The sequence below is a fragment of the Pseudoliparis swirei genome, chromosome 19, assembly GCF_029220125.1.
Source record: "Pseudoliparis swirei isolate HS2019 ecotype Mariana Trench chromosome 19, NWPU_hadal_v1, whole genome shotgun sequence".
NCBI lineage: Eukaryota > Metazoa > Chordata > Actinopteri > Perciformes > Liparidae > Pseudoliparis > Pseudoliparis swirei.
The window spans coordinates 7510163-7534541 of record NC_079406.1 but is presented as its reverse complement, the minus strand read 5'-3'; the positions used below and the strand labels follow the sequence as shown (position 1 = coordinate 7534541).

Here is a 24379-nt window from a genome sequence, read left to right as displayed (position 1 = left end):
ACATGTGCCAAAGTATACCGGAAGTATGACTTGGTCATCACTGTGGTTGTTGACATGCATGTAGCCTCGTAGCTCAATTACTTCGATTTGGAGACTGGCATTTGATTGGTTGATGACAGCATTAAGGAAGGGATTGAAATGAAGAGAATTAAACAAACAACGTATTGGTGGTTTATTTCAATTGGTTCTTGATACTGAAGCCAGTGGTGCACACTGCCACTAAAATACATTATGTGGTCGGATCCAACAGGATTTAGCTTTTTTTTTTGGGTCAAATGCAATCGTGACTCATTTGGGATCACAATACTTTTCTCTCTTGCTTTTCTGAGCTGACCTCTTTTTAAATTGGTGACCATTATAATGTTTACCTTTTCTTCTGCTGGCCTGCTCGGTAACTCTACCTCGAGTACTTCTCTTTGATTGCTGATCGGGAATTAAAATGACTGCTAAGTTATATTACATAGTTCAAGTGACCAAGGCCTCTCAAGTTTCGGGAAAATCTGCATTCGGATTTTCAAAACGCCCGGTAATATGCCAAAACATCTTCTCGTAGAAGTTATGTTATGGTCATAATCACATCACTCCTTCTTTCCTAACAGTTCCCCCCCTGCATCCCGTACCGATGAGTCCAGCGTAGGCTCGGAGGCACAGGCCTGCTGAGTCTTTCAGACAGCCGCTGGGCGTCAGAGGGGATGGCTGGCAGTTATTAAGGAAATCAGCCAGTCTGGACCTGGCAACAACACAAACAACAACTCAACATCAAACACAAGAAGGGGGCAGGAAATCCGGATGTGCATGATTGGGTGTGTTTGCGTGATTAAATGTGGGTTCTATATAGGACTTTGCGTTGATGAGGGAAAATACCAACTTTTTAATATACACATTTATAAAGTTATCAAGTTTGACTGTTTTCTCTATACATTACATGTATGGGATGGGAGAGCCAATCAAACCATCAAGGCACACTTAAATCAATGAGCAATCATTGCATGCAATTTAAATCCATGAAACCTTTCACAGAGAAAAAGTACTTCTGTTATTTTTTTATAATTATCATGTATCTGTTTATTTATCTAGTACATTGCACTGAACTTGTACGGCTTCTTTTTGCACTTCTGGTCAGATGCTAAAACTGCATTTCTTTGCATTTTACTTGTACTGTGCAATGACAATAAAGAAAATGAAATCTCTAAGAATTTTCTCAAATGGAAAATAAATTTCATGTATGAATGGCAACCGTGGACCAATAGGAAACCATCGTAACCGTGTCAATCTCTAACTCTGTTGTCACACTACAACTAACAAAGCAGCAGGATTTTCATTGCATGAGTTATTTTCATTGCGATCGCGGTCGTGAAGCGTCAACCAATCATATTTGTTTTTTTGTTTCACCATTTTCGGTCCCCTGGTTCTTTCCCGCGATTCGATTTTATATACAAAATGGAAGAAAGACACAAACATTGCTTGGTTTAATCATGTTGTTAAATAGCACTGGGAACTGGCTAATAGCAGGAACATGTGTTCTTCCCCGGTTTTAGAATGGAACAGGAAGTGGAGACACAAAGGGATGTTAGATACCATTGCTATGAACTCTGCGATACATATGTAATCGAGCTGATCGGCCGACCATCCAAACCAGCCAGATTAGTCTCTTGAATATGATTTTCACATTAAACGCTTGTGACACACGATGTTGGGCCCCGAGCGAGCCGCTTACCAGCAGACACTCTACGTCTACACTGGATCCGTTACGCATGCCCTTCTATTACGCCGTGTAAACAGCACGCGTACTTATCGACTGTAAACGTGTGATCAGTTTGCAGACATAACCTCTAATGAATATAAAGGTTCCATTTACGAAAAGTAATGGGATGCCGCCAATTAACGCTCTGAGAAAGAGAATCCAAACCAGCCGAGAAAATAGCAATCGGTGCTTCTTTAAATGTGCTTTATATAATCTAATTGTATAGCTCTTTACAGAAAACGTACGTTAGTCTGGGCTTCACGTCTCACCTGCAGAGGTCGTCTCGGCGGCAGAAGCTCTGCTGGTGGAGGCAGTTGGGCTGCAGACCCTCCATCTCCTGGTACGAGCAGGAAGGTACGATGGTTTTCCTCCTCCTCTCGCCACACAGGTTGTCGGTGCAGGGGCAGAAGAGGACACCCAGGCTGTACTCCTCGGGCACCCGCTCCAGGAAGCGCCGCAGGCCCCGGTGGCACTTGTGCTGATTGCATCGGTTGGTGCCGGGCACCCGTTTGGTGCAGGCCAGGACGTACTCTGATCGCAGGGAGCCGCACTTCTCGTACAGGCCACAGTCCTGTGCTGCCTTCAGGCACTGGTTCTCACCGTCCAGCTGCATGAAAGATGACGCTGAAGGGGTTGAGGAAAGCTGGAATTAGCCGAGCGCAAAGCACCGGTGTGTGCAGGGAGTTGTGAAGATTGACAAAAAAGGAAGTGCCAAACCTCGTGCGAGAATAGCTACGGTGAATGTTGCAGCTTAGCCTGTGACTTGCCGGATAAGTAAAGGACTACTTACTATCTATAAACGTGTACACTGTTGAAGAATAATTTTTTTTTTAAAGGGACAGACAAGTAATCAAGACAGAAAGGATGCTTTAAGAAACATTCTGATGTCTGCTCAGCGTTGGAGTGCAGACTAAGAACTAAGAACTTTGTTTTTCTTAAATAGTATAGCATCTCAATTCATTGATAATCCTCAACCTTCCTCCACAGCCTTCCCAGAATGTACACTGAACCCCAAACATATTAGAAGTAATGAACACACAAACTTAAACAGTCAACTAAAATATAGAAGAACTAGAATGGGCACTCGGTAGAGCGCATACCTTCGCATATCACAAGATTGGGCATTGAATTATGAACATGTTGGCATTAGTTGCATGTCAATTGGATAAAAAATGACCGTGCTATGGTAAAAAGAAGATTTTGACCGTTCCATGACCTTGACCCGATTGATCCCAAAATCTAATCAAATGGTCCCCGGATAATAACCAATCATCCCACCAAATTTCATGTGATTCAAGACGATTTTGACCTTTTCATGACATTGACCTTGACCTTTGACCCGATCGATCCAAAAATCTAATGAAATGGTCCCCGGATAATAACCAATCATCCCACCAAATTTCATGCGATTCAGTTAAAAACTTTTTGTGTTATGCGAGGAACACGCATACAAATAAATAAATAAATACACGGCGATCAAAACATAACCTTCAGCATTTTCAATGCGAAGGTAATAAACTAAAACAGCATAATGTGGTGTTTGCAGAGTTGGGGGTAACGGTAGGACTCCCAGATGAAAGCCTCGTGAGTAAATTAAGACGGTAATTAAGGTGACAAGATTAAATAACACCCAGGCGCATAGCAGAGGTCTCCAGAGGCATGCTCTTTTGGGAACATCGCAAGTTTTGGGACAGAAATGAAGAGTTTACTTTGAACTGATGGTAAAAGAAAATTCATCTAATCTCCAAAATCAAAATGTGTTGAACCTGTAGGGTTTCTTTGCATGTGTCGAAGCGCAGTAAAAATGTGTGGTTGCCTAAAAAAGAAAAAGGCTAAGAAAGGGACAAATGAGAAAATTGTGACCAGTGATCACCAATTGTGGCGACAATGGAGGCCGACAGCGGTACAGTGATGAGCAGGTGTGCTTTCTTTAATCAGAGGATCAGCGGTTCGATCCCCGGCTCTCCTAGTTCATGTTAAGACACTGAACCCCAAATTGCTCCTGTGGATGTGCCTACGGTGTATGAATGTGTGTGAATGTTAGCTTCCTGATGAGCAGGTGGCACCATAAGTACTGCCATCAGTGTATGAATGGGTGAATGATGACAAAGAGCCTTAAAGCGCTTTGAGTGATCGGAAGACCAGAAAAGCTCGATACAAGTACGGGTCCATCCATTTTGGTCCAAGAAAACGTTGGTGGGGTAAAGGAACAGTTAGTTTTTTCTCGATGGCAAACAAAAATAAAAATAAAAGTATAGTCTTAAAACATTTAAAAGTAAGGTTGTGGCGAAGATGGATGTGTTTCGGAAGTAGAGTGAGCATACAGCAGGATAAATGACACTTACATTACAATGCACCAGTTGTGTGAGTATTTGGAAATGTGATGCTTTGATTAGTTTTTTTAAGACGTTCCCCCTACTACTTTTATATTCGGCGGTCAGATTTTTTTTTAATAGAGAATTCAAGGTAAGTAAGTAATTTATTTTCCATAAGTACATACATAACAACAGAAAAAATTTACGAATGGAGGACCGTCCAAAGACGGAGTCTGTAGGCTCCTCTGAGATGAGGAGTTGGTCGGCCCCTCCCCTAACCCTTTAACCCCCCCCCCCCCCTCCCAACTACTACAGGCACACAGACAGTACACACACACATGGATCAAAACATAAAATGTCATACAAGCAACAACAACAAAACCAGAACAGGAAAAAGAAAAAGACAGGAAAAAGAAAAGGTAACACAGGGTGAGTAAATGATAAACAAATAGTCATTTTGTGGGGGAGGTATTCCTTCAAGGAAATTTTAAAAGCACTCTTCAAAGGGATCTTTGGGTATGATGGTTAAAAAAACACCAGTGAGTCATAATAATCCATAGAAGACACCTCTGGAGTCTGTGAGTGTCAGTGGGGCCAGCAGTGTCAGTGGCCAGCAGTGTGTTGCTCTGTCGTATTACCTTCTATCCACTTCCACTGGGGCAAAATAAATGGAATGACTGACTGCAACTTGGTGGTTGTCAGAGGCTCAGTGAGTCTTGTCGCCGCGAGCAGCGATTCACTGGCATACTTGTATGACTCCATCTGTGACAGTGATGGACATCGACTCGTACTTGTGACAAAGGCGCCATGAGTGACTCTGTGCGTGTGCGATTGTGCGTGTCAAATTGTGTTTTACCAGCCACTAAGGAGCCCATGCGAGTATCCATCAGCGTGTTGTCATAGGGAGATATTTCCAGCTCGTCTTCCCCTGGAGAAAAGGAACACACAAACATTGGCAAACAATTGAGTGATCACTTACAGTGTGACCCACAGCAGGTGGGAGGGAACAAATGTAAGACAAACACAGTGGCAAAGAGAGCAAACGGTATTTCACACTCAATGTGACCTCCTTCAATTGCACAGGAGGGATACAATCAATGTCACCTGGAATGAGACCATGACATGGTTTGAAAAGATGAATCAAGCCAAAGCATTACGATGTTTTTCACAGTTTGTCATGAAATAAATCTGTTGTGTTTATTAGGGCCATTTGGAGTTGAACATTTTTTTTATTTTTTTGAAAGGTTTAGTGGCCAAAATAACTGGAAAAACAGCTAAATCTCTGAGGCATAGGAGTGAACTTTGGCGCACACCACAATAACAGAAATCCCACAAGTGTCAATACTTGGCCTCCTCTTCATCCTCTACTTGATCCCCTGAGCGACATCATAGGTGAAGGCGGCTGTAGCTCAGTGGGGTAAGGGGGTCATCCTGCAACCCCAAGGTCGTCAGTTCGATCCCTGCTCTCCCCATTATTTGCAAGTCGAAGTGTCCATGAGCAAGGCACTGAACCCCGGGCGCTACATTGCTGCCCACTGTTCCTTAATAACTAAAGATGGGTTAAATGCAGAGAATACATTTTGTTGCCTCTGTGCAATGACAATAATTTGAATCCAATCCAATCATACGCAACCACCACAATCTCCAATTTCACTGCTTCGCCATCGACACACAGCTCTATACATCCACCAAATCCATCACGTCCACCACCTACGACCACCATCAGAAAACCAACTTCAAACCAACTTCCTTAAATTTAACAGCGACAAATCTGAAATCCTCTTCATCGAGCCCAAATCCCAGAACAAATCCCTCCACCACTTCTCTGTTCCTTTACACACACATATCTGTAACCTGTCATCTTTGATTCAACCCTCTCCTTTGAACCATCTCAAGCACATCATAAAAATGTTTTCTTTCATCTTAAAAATATTGCCTGTCTTCGCCCCTCCCTCACAGATACGCTCATCCTCATCTTCATCACCTCGCGACTGGAACTACTGCAACAGCATCCTGTACGGCACATCCTCCAAAACCATCAACAAAGTACAATATATCCAGATTTCAGCTGCTCCTCTCCTCTCCCACTCCCACACCAGAGATCACATATCCTCCAAAAGCTCCACTGGCTCCCCATACAGCAAATAATCCAGGTCAAGATTCTCCTCTTCGTCACCGACAAACCTCTTCACAACTCTGAACCTCTTCATACCTTTCTGACCTCCTGCACCGACATGCTCCCACCCATAACCTCCGATTAGCAGACGCCACTTTCCTCATCCCCCTACTCTGTCCAAGCATCAGACCTGGGGGGACAAGGCCTTCTTCATTGCCGCCCCCTCGCTCTGGAACTCTCTTCCTCATCACCTCAGACATTCCCGTCACTTGTCACTTGCAAAACCGGACTTAAAACTAATTTATTTAAATCTGCATTTAGCCTGTGATACTAGTTTTTACTTTGTTTCTCACTATCACTAGTGATCTTTCTTATTTTGTTGTTGCTTATATTGGTTGTCTTTAGCATGTGAAGTGAATTCAGTACCTTTAAAAGTGTATTATTATGATTATTATTATAATTAGTTTAACCATTCAAAGATACTTGATTTTAGTACAACTTTCTTGCACATAAGCCAGATAGATTTTTCGGTGATGGACAGCCAATAAAATGTGATCGGTAAAGATAAATCATTACCTTTATTTATTCAAAAACTTTAAAAGAAACTACAGAAGTCTAATGAGGCAAGTGAAAGAATTATATCTTTGTCAAAGTCTGATCTAAATTCTTGTGTCTCCTTAAGGTGCGTTCACACCAAAAGCAAACTATTTTTCGCGTCGCCCAAAACGCGTGAGTTTACTCGCTCGACCATTCACTGTGTTCTCGCCATAAGCGTCGAGACGCTCAGCGAGGGGCGGGGCTTATCTCTGTGTCTCGTCTCCGTAAAGACCGTTATCATCTCCTTCATCCACCAGAATAACTAACCACTAGTTCTGCTTTATATTTGTTGTGGACGTCCCACACACTAACGCCCTCGTGTTTGGGTTGATGACATCACCCGTAGGCTCACTCAGCTCGGTCACTTTCACCGATGAAGTTACTGTTACGTCTGAAAGACTTTCCGCTTCCAGCGATACGAGAGCGGAACTCAAGAGCTGATTGGCCCGAGTTACGAGATGACCGTCTCAAAGTTGAAATATTTCAACTAGGGGCGAAAATTGTGCCGCTGTAAATGCGTCGCCCCAAACGCCCCAAGCGCGCCGCCCGGAAAAATATCGCGTTGACTTTTCATGGGAATTTTTTTCCCGCTTTTGGTGTGAACGCACCTTTAGAACAGATTTATTTTTTAAATACGTACGCTAAAGGAAGCGAAACAGAAAACAAACTCTGTTTCATAAAACAGCATCACATTGAAGCCATAAAAACTCCTCGTTTTAAAATTGCAACATTTTCCTTTGAGATGACACGGTTATTGTATTTGGTTATGTCACTGCACAAAGAGTCAAGATAACACTTTATGGAGGTACAAATAAGCAATACAAGAAAGAAATGTGGTGGAAATCTTCCAATGATAAGAGGATCAGGCTTAAACATGAGTCATCTGCACCATCAACACGTCCACAATGTTCAAGGTCCCCAACATTATATTGCAGTCATCGATGCAAATGATTGACAACAGATCAAACCCAGTACAGATTGTTGCCTCACCGTCATGCTGCTCTGCGTGAAAGATTCCATGAGTTATTCTACTCTATCTCTAAATTAAGTTGTCACTGTAACTTCTGATGATTCACCACATTGAATTGAAGTTCACTTGACAGAAGCTAATTAGAAGAACAAGGACCTCCCCTGCACTGCAGAGAGGTCTCTGAAGTCCCCCCCCCCCCCCCCCTTTCCCCGGCACAACCGCATGCCGCAACGATTACTTCGGAGAACAGATGACGTAGGATAAAGAGCAAGAAAGGTTGGCATAGGGAGGAGGGTGAGGTCGATGGGTGGGTAAAACTGATATGCAATCTTCAAGCCAAAAACTCTACCTTTGACTTATTTACAGGAACTACTTAATTTATGTCTGTAATTTACATAACAAACATCGTTATTTTAACCCGAACAACACTCTTTTCTTAAAGACAACCAAGTGGATTTGTCTGAATTCACATAAACAAAGGCGGAAAGCTTAAAAAATTAAATTAAATGTCCTTAAATTGGCATACTATTCATAATCCTTCCCATGAGATTATGATACCATGCAAATCATTGGAAGGAGGCCCCGAATTTAGCACCACACAAGTTGCTGCCATTCTACAATTTTTTTCCATTTCTCATTCAAAGAAGTATTTCAACGTTTGGGGAAATACGCGTTTCTTCCAAGAATGAGACGAGAAAAAACTAAATCAATCACATATTTCTGTGTTGAGTACTGAGGTAAAGGAAGAACGTAGTTAGCCGGGCAACGGTGGGGAAACCCAGGCTCTGTCCAAAGTAAAAAAATAAACCGTACCATCACCTCAATACTGAACAAATGAGCATGTATATCTCATATGTTTAATTAAATATACAGACAGAAACAAAAAGGCAAAACTTTAACAGCAGTTTATTGTGACGTGAAGTGAAAGATAATTAGCTGGGTAAGGCTAATGACCCCCCCAGCTCCAGCTTGACTTTTAATATCATTTGTGTTAATCTAATTCTTGAGGGTTCTATATAATATATGTAACACAAGGTCATAAAAACAACCTGTGCCAGTCAAAGCTACTCAGCCATTGGATCGTCATTCGTCACCATCAGTGGCCGACATGAGAAGGGGAGACCCGAAGTCCCTCCACATAGTCCACGTAGTCAACCTCGAGTGACTAGCGGACTCGTGGCAAATGATCTAAAACACCCTCAAAAGTTCCAACTCAATCAAGAATTTAATACCATGTAAAGCGTCTTTCTATGTAAATCCTATTCGACATTATATATGTATGGTAATGACATGCTCGAGGAGCCTAGAAGTGCTCGGAACTGAGGAGTGTGTAATTACACTAATGCTCCGCAGAATAATAGGCCACAGGGGAGCAGAGTCCGCTGGCTAGCGGTAGCTCACTCACTACCTCAGCTACTGCGTGTGTGTTCAGAATGAGGTCCTTTTCACCGGACCTCCCACAGACACATGAGGCTGGTTTGGAATTATCACGCGTGTCACGTGTTCAGGTGAGGGTTATGGAATAAACATACACGAGTATCGAGAAAGTCTGACCTAATTGTGTTTCCGAGCACTGCCCATTCTGAGCGGCCATGATCGTCTCATGCGCGTCACTACACCTGTGCATGTTAATATCTAGATAATAATGTTCTACATCCAGTCATTATATGTCATTTCTATATAATGTGTTAGGATTTGAGTGTTTCCTGTTTTATGTTGAAGTCCCTGTCTCGTTTCCTGTTTCCCTGCTCTTCCCTCCCTGTGCTTGTCTGTTTCTTTCCTGATTGTTTCCAGCCACGCCCTGATTGTTTCCACCTGTGTCTCCACATGTGTCTCGTTCCCCTGTGTATTTAATCTGTGTCCTTCTGTTTGTCTGTTGTCGGATCGTCCTTTTTTTGTTCCTGTGTGGTGTTGTCCGTGTTCCTGAACTGAGAATAAACTCCGTTTTTCGTGAAACTCCTGCTGCGTTTGGGTCCTCCACACCACACATCTCTAACATAATGACTCATTTCAAAGAAAAGAACATGCTTTATGCATCTATTGAGATGCAGACATTTTGACGCGCGTGACCAGCGGCTCCTAGCTAACGGGGGTTACAGCGTTAGCGGCACAAACTTGGGGCAAACGCAGTTGACGGAGCTAACAGTCCCAACTCTGTTTACTCCTCAGGTTTTACATTTCCGCGACGACACAGCTGTAATTGCCATATGAGAGCCGTGCAGAGTGGCGTCCGAGAGCTAGCCAGTGCACGAACATGCCCTAAAAGAATGCGTGGCTGGCCTGGCAATGTTAACAAAGCTAGGAGAGGCTCGGGTAACGACATTAATCCACTATATATTTCCTAAGCAAATAGCTTGCTGTATAAATAGCTGGCCTTATTGTCACACACACACACCCCCACACACAGGCCTAAACTGTCAGAAACACAAACGATTCACACATTAAAAGTCCTGCTTGTCCCAAACCAAGCATTTGGGAAATTTGCTGTAAATAGTTGTCAACAAATGCAGTTAATATACATTTATTATTTACTGAGCCCTTTTTGAAAATGTGGTTTGGGCCTGAGAGCCACAGACAGAAGTCAGACAAGATTGAGAGGGTTTTGGCGTTTTATATGATATTTTTGACAATAAGATCAAAAAAAGAAAATGCCCAGTTTATTATTAATCACAGGGTGTCTGACTTGCCCTTAAAGCTTCACTGATACTTCTGTTGTTTACATCATGCTTGAGTTGTAATTGCTAAATGATGTCTTCTGAAATGTGCCTGCCCACAATAACCAAGAAGCCCCTCTTTCCTGAAGTTTCTTGAGCTTGGCAGGCCGCACATCGCCGCTGTGATAACTGGGCAAAGAATTGGCTTTCTGACCGTGATCTGGATGAGCTGGTGTAGATAATAAATGGAAAGAGGAAGATATGCCCCACCTCCCCACACATAGTGACTGACCTGGCAGCAGGCGAACCCTCCAGTATATGCGCAGGCACTGCTCCTCTTTGCGGAAACCGCGCTGGCACTTGCAGGCCAGGAGGGCGGGGTGCTTCGCCAGCAGAGCGTCCTGTCCCTCCAGGCACTCTGCGGCCACCTGCTCCCCCAGCGGGGACACCGCTGCGTCGGCCGCACACAGCTCCAAGCCCCGGTACAGCGCCTCGCACCGGAGGTCGGCGGAGCACACCCGATGAGCCTCGACACAGTCAGTGGGGGGTGGAGGGAAGGGGAAGATGGCTGCTGAAGATAGCAACACACCTAAGAGAGGACCAGAGAGACGGCGAGGGATGGGTTAAAAGAGGAACGTCTCGGAAAACCATGTGTCGAGGCCCCGTCACGCCACAGCGGAAATAGTCCGTGCGTGTTTGCGAAATTTGTGGTTCTAGAAGCTCGTGATCGCATGTTTACACCAGCCATCAACACATGACTTTGGTGATCCAATCACAAGCGGTAAATATGAGTGTAAACGCTCACCAAGACCTGCAGAGGTGGTCTGGACCACACATCTTTTGTAAGGGTCATCTGTAGAGGTCCAATGTTCTGGAGACAAATTCATCCATATGTCTGTTAATGTTTGTCAGTATGTACACGTTATATATGTACTTATGGAAAATAAATTACTTAAGGTAAAGGCTAAGGTGACCAAGTCCCAAATAACACAATTAGGGCTGCAACAACGAATCGATCGTCGACATTCACGGAGCTGTGTGAGCCTACGGGTGATGTTATGAACGTGTGTGGCATTTCCACAAGAGTATAACGTAGAAAACGTGGTTATATATTCCGTGGCGGATGGCGGAAGATATTTTTCCACAGAGAAAGGCAACGGAGATAAGCCACGCCCCCTCACCGACACGTATGACGCGTTTAACCCACAAATAGCCGGTTGAGTAATCTCAGGCGAGTAAAGCGCCGTCAGTTCTGTTTGTGACGGGTTCATCCACATGACCAGTGAACAGGGTTCATCCACATGCTGACCAGTGGATCTCCAGGACCTTTCCATGACTTTAAACCAAATTTCCATGATTAAACATTTTGTGAAAACTCTGTGTATACATGATAAAGTGAGAAGATGTAGTATTTAAACTAACAATGAGAATTCCAAAGCATACAGTACATATTCCGTGTAAAATAACATTTGAATAAAACACATTTGCATTACTTTTCCAAATATTTTAGGATTTTATTTTTTTCAATTACTTTTCTAGGCCTGGTAATAGCCATTTAAAAACTCCATGACTTTTCCAGGTTTTCCATGACCGTACGGACCCTGTTTTGAATAAATGGTTGAACATTACAGTTATTTATTTTTTCCGATTAATCGAAAAGATAATCAACAGATTAATCGATTATCAAAATAATCGTTAGTTGCAGCCCTAAACACAATAAAAGAATAGCGCTCCTTTTATTCTTCCTTATTCCCAACTCCAGGAGGAATCACGTAAACTGTCTTCATCCACAGTGTCTGAACATGTCAAAAAGTCCCTTGAATACGCCAAGGAATAGATCCATCCTGGATTCTTCTGACGTCTTCTTTCAATGTCTGGCAGACAGGCATGAGAAGTGCATTGCCAATAATCTACTCACGTTTTCTTCTGCTAACATTAGATATGGACTCAGCTACATTTAGCATTAGGAAAGTGTCTGAGTTTGGGAGTTTAAATGACAAATGGACTTGCACTTGTGTAGTGCCCTGTCATTTACTCATTTATACCCATTCATACACTGAAGGGAGCAAATTGAGGTTAAGGACACAGTGACATGCGAAGCCTGGGGATCACACCACCAATATATTCTGATTGGAAGATGACCCAGGTCTCCCGTTTAACCACAGCAACCCTTTCGTTACCTTACAAATCGTATCATAGGTTCATGTTCACATGAGACAAATAACTCCACCTTGTGCATGAATGTGCAGAGTGGGCAGACCAACGCTAGTCCATTTACCGTTCATCACCGACTGAGAGAAGAGTGTCTACGGTGACGGAGCCGGTTTGTCCCAAGTCCCAACAAGTATCCCTAAATCACTGTTTGTCACACTTTTCAACAGCTAAAAAAATAATCCCTTCTAAAGAGCTTCGGGACGCTTACTCTTTCCTTCGTACAGTACTTGGCCGTGAAAAGGCTGCGATCTCCACACACTGCAAGAGGACACTTTGTGGAGCCCGGTGTGAAGGTTTGAAAATATGGGCACAGCTAGTGTTGCCAGAACTCGCGAGAATGTGTTTTCTCCTCATTTGTACGTCTAAATGAAGTGGATTATGAAAAATGGGTCCAACATTTACTCTGGTGACAATGAGGGGATCAGAATCGGTGATAATCTGTGCTAACATTCACTTCTCCAATTGGAGTGAATAGAATCAGGACCTACCGCGAGCTAGTCTTCAAAAGGGCTGAATCTGTGGCAAAATCCACTTGCAGGATATGACTTTATGCAAATGAACTGAGGAGCAAACAAAAGTCACATTATGCTATTGTGAGCATTATTAGTCCAGACTGCAACTGGATATCATATATTATGACCCCAAGTCACGACGTCCCACCCCAGGCTCGCCTCTTTTCCACTAGCTTCTGTAACTCAATGCAGTCACTCACATCTCTTTCATCAGGCTTTTATGGAAAGAAAATGATGCATGTTTACTGTCCAACCATCAGCTCCACGACAGCCAACGCTACGACAAACTGAAGTCTTCGTAATTTGAACAAAGTCACACAGCGTTTCCTTTGTGGGCTCCCGTGACATTGCATACGCAACTTCATGTTGTCTCTATCCATCCAGTTCTTTCTCCTTCAAATTGTAATCTCTGCTGTCTAAAAATTGCCACGGACAAAAAGTGTACGTATGAATTCATGCTCTGATAGAACGTCTTACAATCTCAAAATCCTATTTTCTCTGCTTTTCTTTCACCTCACAAATGAACCACACCGGAGTTTGATTGAAGGCAGATAAAAAACCTCAATCTTGCTCAGAAACGCTCACTGTGGTTGTTGGTCCACATCGGAGTAAACTAAACAGTTAGTTTGGACAACTTTGTGGGACTGAGGTGTGACGGCTCCCCCAAACAGGTCTGGGAACACGGCGGTGGCCAGACGTCATGCCAATGGTCACGGACAAAGCACACAGGTCGGCTTTCAAATGAAGAACATCCCATTTTCTACCGCATACCTTTCCATTTCCTGTTCTGGAACACGAAAGTAGCTGCTCCTCAGCCAAGACATTCAGCCACAGACGTCGTTCCCTCAGCCAGTTTTCATTTATTGCAGATGGTGTTTGCCCTGTGTGGAACTTTCTCCAAGAGAGTTGGTTTCTGGAGTGTGTCTGCTTCGATTTGCAACAGCAAAGAGAAGAGGCTCCCTTGATTCAACATCCAATCGCTGATATATACATGCACAGGGCTAGAGTGCAGGGAAGTTATTTGAGGACGGCAGAAATGTCATATGAGGAAAAGAAATAGGGCGACGACGGATGGGGAACTGGAGAGGTGCGAGGAGAGGGAGAGGGGCGAGAGAGATAGAGGCAGAAGCAGAGAGCGAGTGTACCAATGTGAACCTTGATGGTTTGGACACGCGCACAGTATGAAGCACAATCGGCATGCAGCGGCGAAAATCATGTTCTTAGAGTCACACAAAAATGCGCACACACTCACACACACACACATACACACACCTGCACTGAGAAGGACCCTTTTGTGTGAGTCCTGCTGGGATGGAGACTGGGAGGCAGAGAACCCATTATTACTACCAGAACACAATACTGCACAACCACAGGGGGAGGGGGTGTCCAAAGGGGGACAAGCAGCCTGTCTAAGACAAACACACACACACACACACACACACATATCTCGGTGTCAGAATAAAGTGGCTGTGGGAGCATAAACAGCTTAACATTCAGTGCCGGATCAGTAGACAGTATGTAAATTGAATACTGAGTGTGTTGATGAAAGACTAACCACATACATAAAACATTGTCAGGCGAACAAACCGCCGCTTCTCGACCCTCCACCGCAACTCAGTGTGTCCACACATCAGACTCTGGCTTGATCCGGCACCACCTCTCTCTGACCAGAGGTTGTGCTGTCTCACGCCACCGTTGCATCTTTAAACTTTTAGGAAAAAAAATCTCTTTTTATATCTCGACTACTCTTTCCCCCCCCCCCCCCTTTATCACCCCTTCATCTCAGTCATCCAGATAGTACGATGACGGTTGAAAATAAAAACAATACATTGCTTCGCAAATACAAGTCCAATGAACTCACTTGAGAGGTTTGAATGAAGAAACTTCATCGGAGTCCACCTGGCTTCACATAGTAGAAAAGGTATTAATATTCTGATCAGTTGCTCAGCTGAGGCAACCGATTAATTAACTCTGTGAATGGACTGCTAAACTGGACGCACGCAGTTTGGATGCTATTTTTAAATGCCGCTTTCCAAAGCCAGAACGCATCTGGTATTCAGAATAAATGTGTAGAACAATAACTCTGTTAATAACTAAATTAATTATAAAATCATCATGCCAGTTAAATCACGAGATTATAGTTAACTACTAGGAACATTCATTTGTGTGTTGAATTTGGCGGCCCCTGTGTTTCCATGAGCGCCACTGCATCGGGTCGTAAAGACGTGCAGCTGCCAGAATTCCCTTTAAACTGCAGTTTACTGCCACAGAGTGTGACAGTCTTCACCTCTCAGTCCTGGTTCCGTAAATAGTTGTGTCTGATGTTGCGGGCAATCGGACCCGATGAGGAATAACATGTTCTGAATACATTAGGAACAGACGCCCTTCTCACCGATGGTCTTGTTTGCTTACGTCGGTCATATAGAAGCATCGATATTACATTGATTTCATAACCAGTTAAAAGTTCATTGTAGTAACTAAAACTAACTAAAGGACTACAGGCTACAGAGGTCTAGTGAGATCAACTCTTCCTTATTCCACATCCCCCAAGTTGTTTCATTACAAACTTAGACCCAGTTGACTCAAAGACACTCACAGGACTTCACAAAGCCCTCTATGGAGACAGTAAAGGCGTTATGCAACTTCTTCCACACATGCAGTAGAACTCCCAAACACAGGGAAACGCACTTTGGCATGTAAAAGGGAGTACACTCGTGGAGGTCCCCTTCATTAGACTTTAAAGCAGCTTTTAACCCTTTTTGGTTTCAATTTGGTATTTCACAATGTCAAACCTCCTGTTACCTTTACCTTTTATTACATATTTTACCCTTGAGGTCAATATGACCCCAGCTATATTAAAAAATCTCAAAATTATTATTATTATTAATATTTTTTTTTAAGTTTAAGTGAGGTACTTTATGTTTGTTTTTTGACTAAGAAGAAAGACATTATACACATTGAATCGGGTCAAATTGATCCGAAGGCGACAGGAGGGTTAAGAAAGCAAGTGATAGCATCAAAACCATTGTGCAATTCACCTTTGATTGTAAAAGGAATAGTTACATTTTTAGAAAACATGCTTATACGAGAATATAATACAACCTCTCTCTTCACTGCTATGCAGCCGACACACTGATAAACCTTCTCTTGAGATCTGATGACCCAAGAAGCCTTGCTGCTGCTTTAGACTGTTTCAGTATTATCAAATGTTGGATTGGACAAACAAAGTTTTGGTCGATGTTCTTGTCTAGTAACTGTGTATAAAGTTATTTGACTCAGATTTAAGCGTTCAAAAAATGATCCACTCCTGCTTCCTTCAAATACATTTTTTTTTTCAGATTGAAACCAATGCTCTCACACTCTGAGCTGAAAAGAAGTCATTCTCATGGTCGTCCTCTTGAGATTTGACTCCAGTGATTCCCTCGTGTCTGCCATCAACCAACCTCACCGGTTTTGACAGACGGAGTCACATCAAATAAAATTAAAATAAACATTGCCTCAATCCCGGCTGTTCCTGTTTGATTTAGAATTCATTTAAAGTTTTTTCCGATGACTTTGAAAACACGTCTGGGTCCAGGCCCCGAGCTCCATAGCGGAAATGTTGACCCCCATATGAGCCCGTTTATAGCTTTATTGCCTCAGGTGGGGGCCCTTTTGGCTGCTCCAAATTCAAGGCTTAAATCTAGAGATCACTGTGCTTCTGCCATCCGGACCCGTGGGCTTTGGGAGAGAAGGCCTTCAGAATCAGTGACCTCTTTTAAATCACCCATTTTTATAGACTTGCTTTTATGTGAAGTCGTCTTTTTTTATTCCCTTTTATTGCTTTTTCCTTTTTCTGTATTTTTATGAACGGGAATTTTATTGATTTGATTAATCGGACTTTCGTCATCTGTTTTTATAGGTGCTATATAAATCAAGTTATTATTATCTGAATATCTGTATTGTATACAGTAAATATAAAGCTACAGCCAGTAGTCGGTTAGCTTAGCTTAGCATCATGACTAGAAAACAGTAGGAACAAGCTAGCCTGGCTCTGTCCAAAGTTTTTTTTTTAACTATCTGGTTATTCTTTTTTTAACTCTTGTAACAATTCAATTCAGTTTATTATATATAGCCCAATACCACACATTACGAATCAGCCTCAGAAGGTTGTATGTACACATACGACATCCCTGTCCCAGGACCTCACATAAGATCAGGATAAACTCCCAAAAATAGAAAGAAAACCTTTTTACAAGGACGGACAGTGAAGGATCACATACAATAATTCATTTCAAACAGAGAGAAGAAGACACAAAAAATTACAAGCAAAGCAGTTGTAGTTGTCGGCCCCTTTAGGAGTCTAGAAAGAGGTGTTACGTTGCCAAGCCAGAGGGCCGGGCGGACCGGAAAGAGAGCAATGAAATAGTTCAGATCAACCTGACTTTGGCAGCGACTCAACAGCTTCAGTCAGAGAGAGAGCGAAGGCTCCTCAGTGATTGATCTTCACTGGAAAAGAACGTGAATGTCGATGAACAAATCGACGTGCCTCCATTTCAATAGAATCCCCCCCAAACCCTGTTTGCCATCAGCGGGATCGCAGAAGGGAGGATAAGTAATGTCACTGCAGGCGGCGAGCGGCACCCTCCGGCAGTGCTGTCGGAGTTTATCACTGTTTTTCCACGGAAAACAGTGAGCGTACAGGACGCCATCTGCTGCACACCAGCTTCAAGTGAATACACAGAAGCGTCTGGAGAGCGGCTTCGAGGGAGACGAGCGCTCAAAGCGAGAGGCCATGTTGGTTTCAGCCAGCGCTTCTTAACGGGCGCTCCAGATCCTGAAATTCCAGGTCCTAACGCTCCAGGTCAGCGAACACAACATTGCAAAAGAAACTCTCAGAGTCCAAAACCTACGGATAATACAAGGTCAACATGTGCTTCGTGTTTTGTCTGATAATAGTAGTTTGCCATTGTTTTCGATCCACTAATTGTAGGTAGCACTCTCTTTGGGTCAGCGGAGTTCTAAATTCTGTACTATTTCCACAAATGTCAATATGAACAAAGTTGAGAAGAAGGCAACTTTTTACAAATCACATATTTTGTGTCATGTGCATCGTGGTTTTTTTTTCTGACCACGCCGAGTATCTTTTCAGAACATCTGGCGATGGTCGTCACAAGGAGGGAAGTGCTCTGCTCATAAATGAAGCCCGAACTGGCTGGTACATTTACTGCCATCTCTGAGCGCCAAAGCAATATGTCTCATTTGCAATTAGTGCCTTGCGATGATTAAATAATATACGATTCGGAGAGCACCACATTGATTAAAGGACATACACGGGAATGGATTCACAGGAGAGGGGCTCTAAAGCCGGGAGAATGATTGCAACCCACGATCAGAGGCGTATGATCCTGGTGCGTTTCTGAACTTTGTCTTGTGCCGCTCATTCATTTAAGAAGTAAAAGAAAATACATTTCCTCGTATTGAAATCTGGCTCGATTTAATTAATAATAGAAAAGCCCTGTCCGATGGCAATGGCGTGATGCACCTACACCTCACCGCCCACATTGATGTGTGTAGCACCGGCGTCTCCCGGCCTTTACGGAGCATCCCGTGCCACGTGAAACCTGCTGGATTCCTTTCCAGCACAAAGCGCACTAGTGCAGTTAATCCACAATGAGATCCCACTTCCATTATTACATCTGCACGGTCTCACTGGTCTAGCGGGTCAGAATATACTGGCTGTTATCAGCTCTTATCCTTCTCTCTGTACGAATATATCCCTCTTTCTATATTTGCCACAGAAAGACTCAAACAGGGAAAAGAAGTGTTTCTGAGGGTGAAAGTACTCCCACCACTGTGACGGAGAGGAAGGGATGCGTCTCACATCGCGGGTTCGCTTGGAACCAAGAGGAGTTACTGGTCGGGTGGTGTGAGTAGTGATGGCAACCACAGCCGAATGAACAGACAAGAAAAAGTAAGAAAAAAGACAGTCATCTATAAAACACTAAACTTAAATTGACATTAAAAGAATAATCTCAAGGGGGGGGTCGAGACCACAGTGTTTGCAGGAAAATAGAGCTCTACATGGACAGCAATTAAGCATCAAAGAGATGAACTGGAGACATAATCCCATGGATTCTTACTAAATCATGTGTCAGTTTCAGATTAATTGGATGAACATTTTTGGGGAATGTGTTAATCAGTGTATGAACCGGGAGCTAGATTAATTATTCACGAGCACTTTATTGTACTCTGTGTGTGTGTGTGTATATTCAGCTACTTCCTTTCTTTAGAATTGTCCCTTTAAAAACAAATATGCTCAGTGGCCGAAACTTTTTCTCGCCCTCGGTGTTGAACGGAGATACTTTTCAGTCGATGGGACTGTTTCGTCAAAATGAGTACATCAGACAATGGACGGAAACAATGTCAATTCCACAATGCACGTCATAATAAAATGACATGGACTGTGTTCTGTGTATATTAACTGAAGGTCCACAGTTTCAAAAACACGAAAACCAAGGTCAAAACTAAAGTCAATGCTGATTTATTGTGTATTTAACTTGCGTCATGTTGTTACATCACTTCAGCGGTTATTTGTACCCAAACTAGGATATTGTCCTGAACCTGATCAAAAACCTACCCCGATGACGAGGGGATATTGACACATGTTTCTGGCTTTTAAAGAAGAACACATATTATAAGATACCATACGAACAATTGCATGTGGACATGTTGATCAAAGAAAGCTTGATATGGTCCATTTTGAACTCAAAGCTAAAGAGACCTTTAGATCATCTCGTGATTTGCTTAGAAACCAAGAGAACAAGCAACAATCAGCCCTTGCCAATCATGTTGGAGGCTCCAACGTTAAAGCCACGCCAAAGCCTCGCAGCAGTGGAGCAGGTTTCATTGCCGCCCATTCAGGACTGACGGCTGAGATCTGAAGGGCTCTTACTGGAGAGGAGGGAGAAGTCCGACTCCTGTGATTAGAGGACATCTAAGAGCTTCCGCGTGGACTTTGGCTCCCTATTCTGTGCTTCCGTAGGAAAAGCTTAAGTTGAGAGCCAATAATTGGAGTCTGAGTGACCTTTTAATAGAGCAAACACGTCATCACATAGGTCAAATTAGTTCTGTGGCTCCAGGATAGGTCAACCCATCTAATAATAATAATAAAAAATAGAAAAATGGTGTGAGCAAGAGCATGTGGAGCAGCTTGCAGAAAATCAGCGATATGAGCTGAGCTTTGGCTTCCCTTCCCCACTTGATGCCAGAAAGCCAGAATGAACCAGAATCATTGGTGCAAGAGTTAGAGTGTCACCTGCAAATTCCTAATCACATTTCACAGACACTCCGAGGCTCTGAATCACGAAGCCTCCACAGTGTCTCATTCTCTCACTTCCTTGTTTATGAAAAAACGGATGAAAGAGAGGAGCCGTAATTAGCGTAATTGTGATAAAAGAGCAAAAAATGGATAATGTCTGAATGGTTGCAAAGGTCTCAGACAGTGATGAATGCCTCCCATTTGTCTTTCCATTTCGCAACGGAGTCCCTTTGTCCTACAGGAGCCGCTAGATCCAGCCCCTGTGTTTCTGCAAAGTGGGACTGTGATCCGTTTGTGGTTTTCACAAGAAGAATGCTGGAAAAGAATGAGTCATTTGAGGCCTGTAGGACAACTGTAGGGGGATTGGGATGTCGGGCTTTAAGACACATACAAAACCCAGACACTGGAGACACAACAAGATGCCAACTGTCGTGAATCGACCCTCGAAAAGCAAGTCCACGGGATGGGGATGTTGAGAAAGGGTCAAAGGACTTCTTTAATATTTGCTTTCGCTTAGTACCGTCCCCAGGGCAAATTGTATACTTTCCCCTTTGCCTTCTTCTCATACCTCATACACTAATAAACAGATTGGAATGACCAATAACAATAATAACAAGAGAAGCGCTCACTTTCGCAGCATACTATTGGGGCATGCATTTTTGAACATTTTTGGCATTATTTGTGCCAATTGTGGAAAATTGATTGTGCTACTAAAAAAAGAATTCTGACCTTGACCTTGCCTTGACATTGACCTTTTTTGACTCGATCGATCCCAAAAATCTAAAAAAATGGTCCCCGGATACAACCAATCATCAACCAAATTTCATGCGTTTTTTTTAATTCTTTTTGAGTTCGGCGAATAACACGCATAAAAAAATAAATACGCGGCGATCAAAACATAACCTTCCGCATTTTCAATGCGAAGGTAACAATGTACTCTATTTGTAAATAACACCTTGAAAGGTTTATTGTTTTGTGTTGATTGTCTGCTTTTGTATCTGCTTTATTGGTTTTGGTTTATTAATTTTAGAGACGTTTTAATCCACTTCCTCTTAGGGTTAAATCAGACTCTTTTTTTGAAATGTTAAAAGGAAGCGCACCGTAAAATACAAACTTGGCGGTACGGCTACAGATGTTACGGACGGATGTGCATTTTATTTAAAGTGTGATAGTTTGAATGAACCCGTATGAGGCTAACGCTCTTATGGTGGTGACAAGGTGGTGATTATTTAAGAGTTTTGGTTCATGTTTTTTCACTGAAAGAAAGAAAATAAAGAAGTTTCACCAGCAGTAACTCTCACGCCAATTCATGTACGGGGATTTAATATAGATTATACTTAAGTACAGTTGAGGCGAGCATGGGTAATGCATTTATTATTATATTCGTTGAAACTCTCTGGAATACCCAACATAGAATCTATAAATGAAATGCTTTGATAAAAAAATTCAATCAAAATCTGTCGCAGGACTTTAATAAGAACATATTTCTTTCTTCATTCTGCTAGCTTGACATCGGTGAGTGCGAACGTTTAAATGTGTTCGTTGTTTCCGTTCATTTTGGAGGAGTGGCTTTTGGGTGGAGGTCTCTTGGTTGTATTTTTAACCAAGGAACAGAAGTGACCATATCGGGGATGCGGAGGAGCGACGTGGAGATGCCTTATATGTCCCTGTAGCGGCAGAGAGCTGTCAATCACAGTAAGCCCGCCCTAAAGCAAAACCTGCTTTACGGCCTATTTGACTCGAAATGGACCATTATTTACGAAATGAACACCATGGTGTCTTGAAGAAGACCTGAAACTAGAGATTGAGACCATTACCATGTTTACTGATGGAATAAACCAAGAGAGAAGTAGTCATTTTCTATAGACTTCTATACAACCAGAGGAGTCGCCCCCTGATGGCCATTAGAGAGAATGCAGGTTTGAAGACACGTCTGCTTTGGCTTCACTTGGCAGAACAGGGGGTTGTCGCCTGGTCTGAATACAATTGGCGAGAGAAATAAATGTAGACATGTTCAATATTGGCAAAATTAAACAAGATCCATCACCTGAGAGGAACCTCATCCTTTATTAAAAAAGAGAAGAGCACACGTGTCAGAGTTAAAACCACAGATGCTGAGGGAATAACTAAAGAGACAAGGAGAGTACGTTTCACTGAGAGTCACCCCCTGCTGGTAGAGAGAATGCAAGTTTAAGACAGAACCGGAGTTTGAAAAATAATTATTTAGGACGACTTGTTCTAGAGCTTTGAACAACATCTACGTCTTCATCAATGCTTTTTGACTATTTCATGAAGACATTTCTCATGGTACACATATAGATATACTATATATTTGGCAATACAAGAGGTATTTACCTAATTTACTTTATTATTTAATTTACTTAAATACTGTCACACCCATGCAGGCTAGAGTAGATTAGCACTAAACTACGACCTCTTTAATACAGATTTTTGTTGTTGCTGAAATGTGTTGAAAATTATGATTTATTCCCAATGGCTTAGTCCCCTCTTGATTTTTTTGTTTTTCTCACGCCTCACTACCGTGAGACAGAAATGGAGGAAGTAGAAAACATGGATGCAGTGCTTCCAAGCATATTTATGATCTGAAGAACTAAACTAAATGTTTGTCAGAGGCCCTCTTGCCAATAGAGAGTCTGTCGGAAAAGACTAACTGTGGATTGTGGGTGCAGCCACAGATCTGAAGCCAGTCTCTGACACATCTGTCATCATGATAGCAGATGGGCCTGAGGTCATGCCGCAGCTGACCTGGGATCAGCCTTAGCTCTGACCACACAGAGCAGCGGTACCTTCAGGGACCACTGTCTCCAGTCTGACACTGAGTTTGAGTAAGGACATACCAACACACACACATACGACACTCAATCTAAAGCCTCCTCATTATTGACACACAACCACACACACACACACACACACACACACACACACACACACAGACAGCCATGGAAGCAGAAGTCAACACACCATCTGCCGGCCCTGTGTTTGAGTTCCAAATCCCAGTCATCAACAAAACACACAGAAGACCTCCAAACTAACCCTCTTGGATATACCATACCCTTTGAAAAGAACGTCATCACACAAACACACACACACACACACACACACACAAACACACACACACATCAGATAGAACCAGGTAGATTGAGGCCAGGTGAGTTGCTAATTTTAAATGTGACATAAGAAGGAAGATAGATTTCCTCAGTTCACTCACCTCACAACACTTCTAATCCTCTCGCCGACTCCCCCCCCCCCCTCTCTCTCTCTCTTTCTTTTTAATTCAATTAAAATAACTTTAATGACATGCTGACAAAGCAGAACAATCAACAATCACATAAAATATAATTTCGATAATTACATCGAACCTTATTGTCTCAAACAGATAAATAGACAGCCGATAAATGAAATGAAATACAGTACAATTCTAAATAATTATAACATTATAAAATAGATTATAAATACAACCTGTCTAGTTCTAATTCACTTTTTCTTTCCTCTGATATGGCTACATACTTTGCAGGTGAATATATGAATTTTGGTTCCTCTGATAACAGTTTCATCACCTGTTGTCTCTGCCGCTAACCTGGTTTTGGAATTGCTTTGTTTCTGACAGCTTCATACATCGGGCAAACAAAGATCAAATAGAACCCATTGGGTCTCTTTTTGTGAGAACAGGCTCTCTTCTCTGGGTTTCCAAACCTCATGATAACAACCTGTTTCTATTCCTAGTTTATGGTCGCCGAGTCTGTCCATTCTGAATATGCATCTGGGTGTGCTATTCTCTTTTTCAAAAAATGATGAGGTTCCACTCTGGTGATGGATCTTGTTTAATGTTTCCAATATCGATCGTGTCTACATTTATTTATCTCGTCAATTGTGTTAAGACCGGGGCGACAACCTCCGGTTCTGCCAAGTGAAGCCAATGCAGAAGTGTCTTAAAAC

The 24379-nt window shown here is 42.7% G+C and overlaps 1 protein-coding gene across 1 annotated transcript in view; it reads right to left on the bottom strand.

Moving 5' to 3' along the window:
* Nucleotides 1–24379, bottom strand: part of LOC130210108 (GDNF family receptor alpha-4-like) — a 51653-nt gene that overhangs the window by 18832 nt on the left and 8442 nt on the right. Inside the window, exons 2-5 of the mRNA XM_056440089.1 lie at nt 10689–10985; nt 4916–4987; nt 2014–2368; nt 621–730 (exon numbers count right to left, since the gene is read on the bottom strand). Coding sequence (XP_056296064.1) covers nt 621–730; nt 2014–2368; nt 4916–4987; nt 10689–10985 — 834 coding nt within the window. The remainder of the gene's footprint in view (nt 1–620; nt 731–2013; nt 2369–4915; nt 4988–10688; nt 10986–24379) is intronic.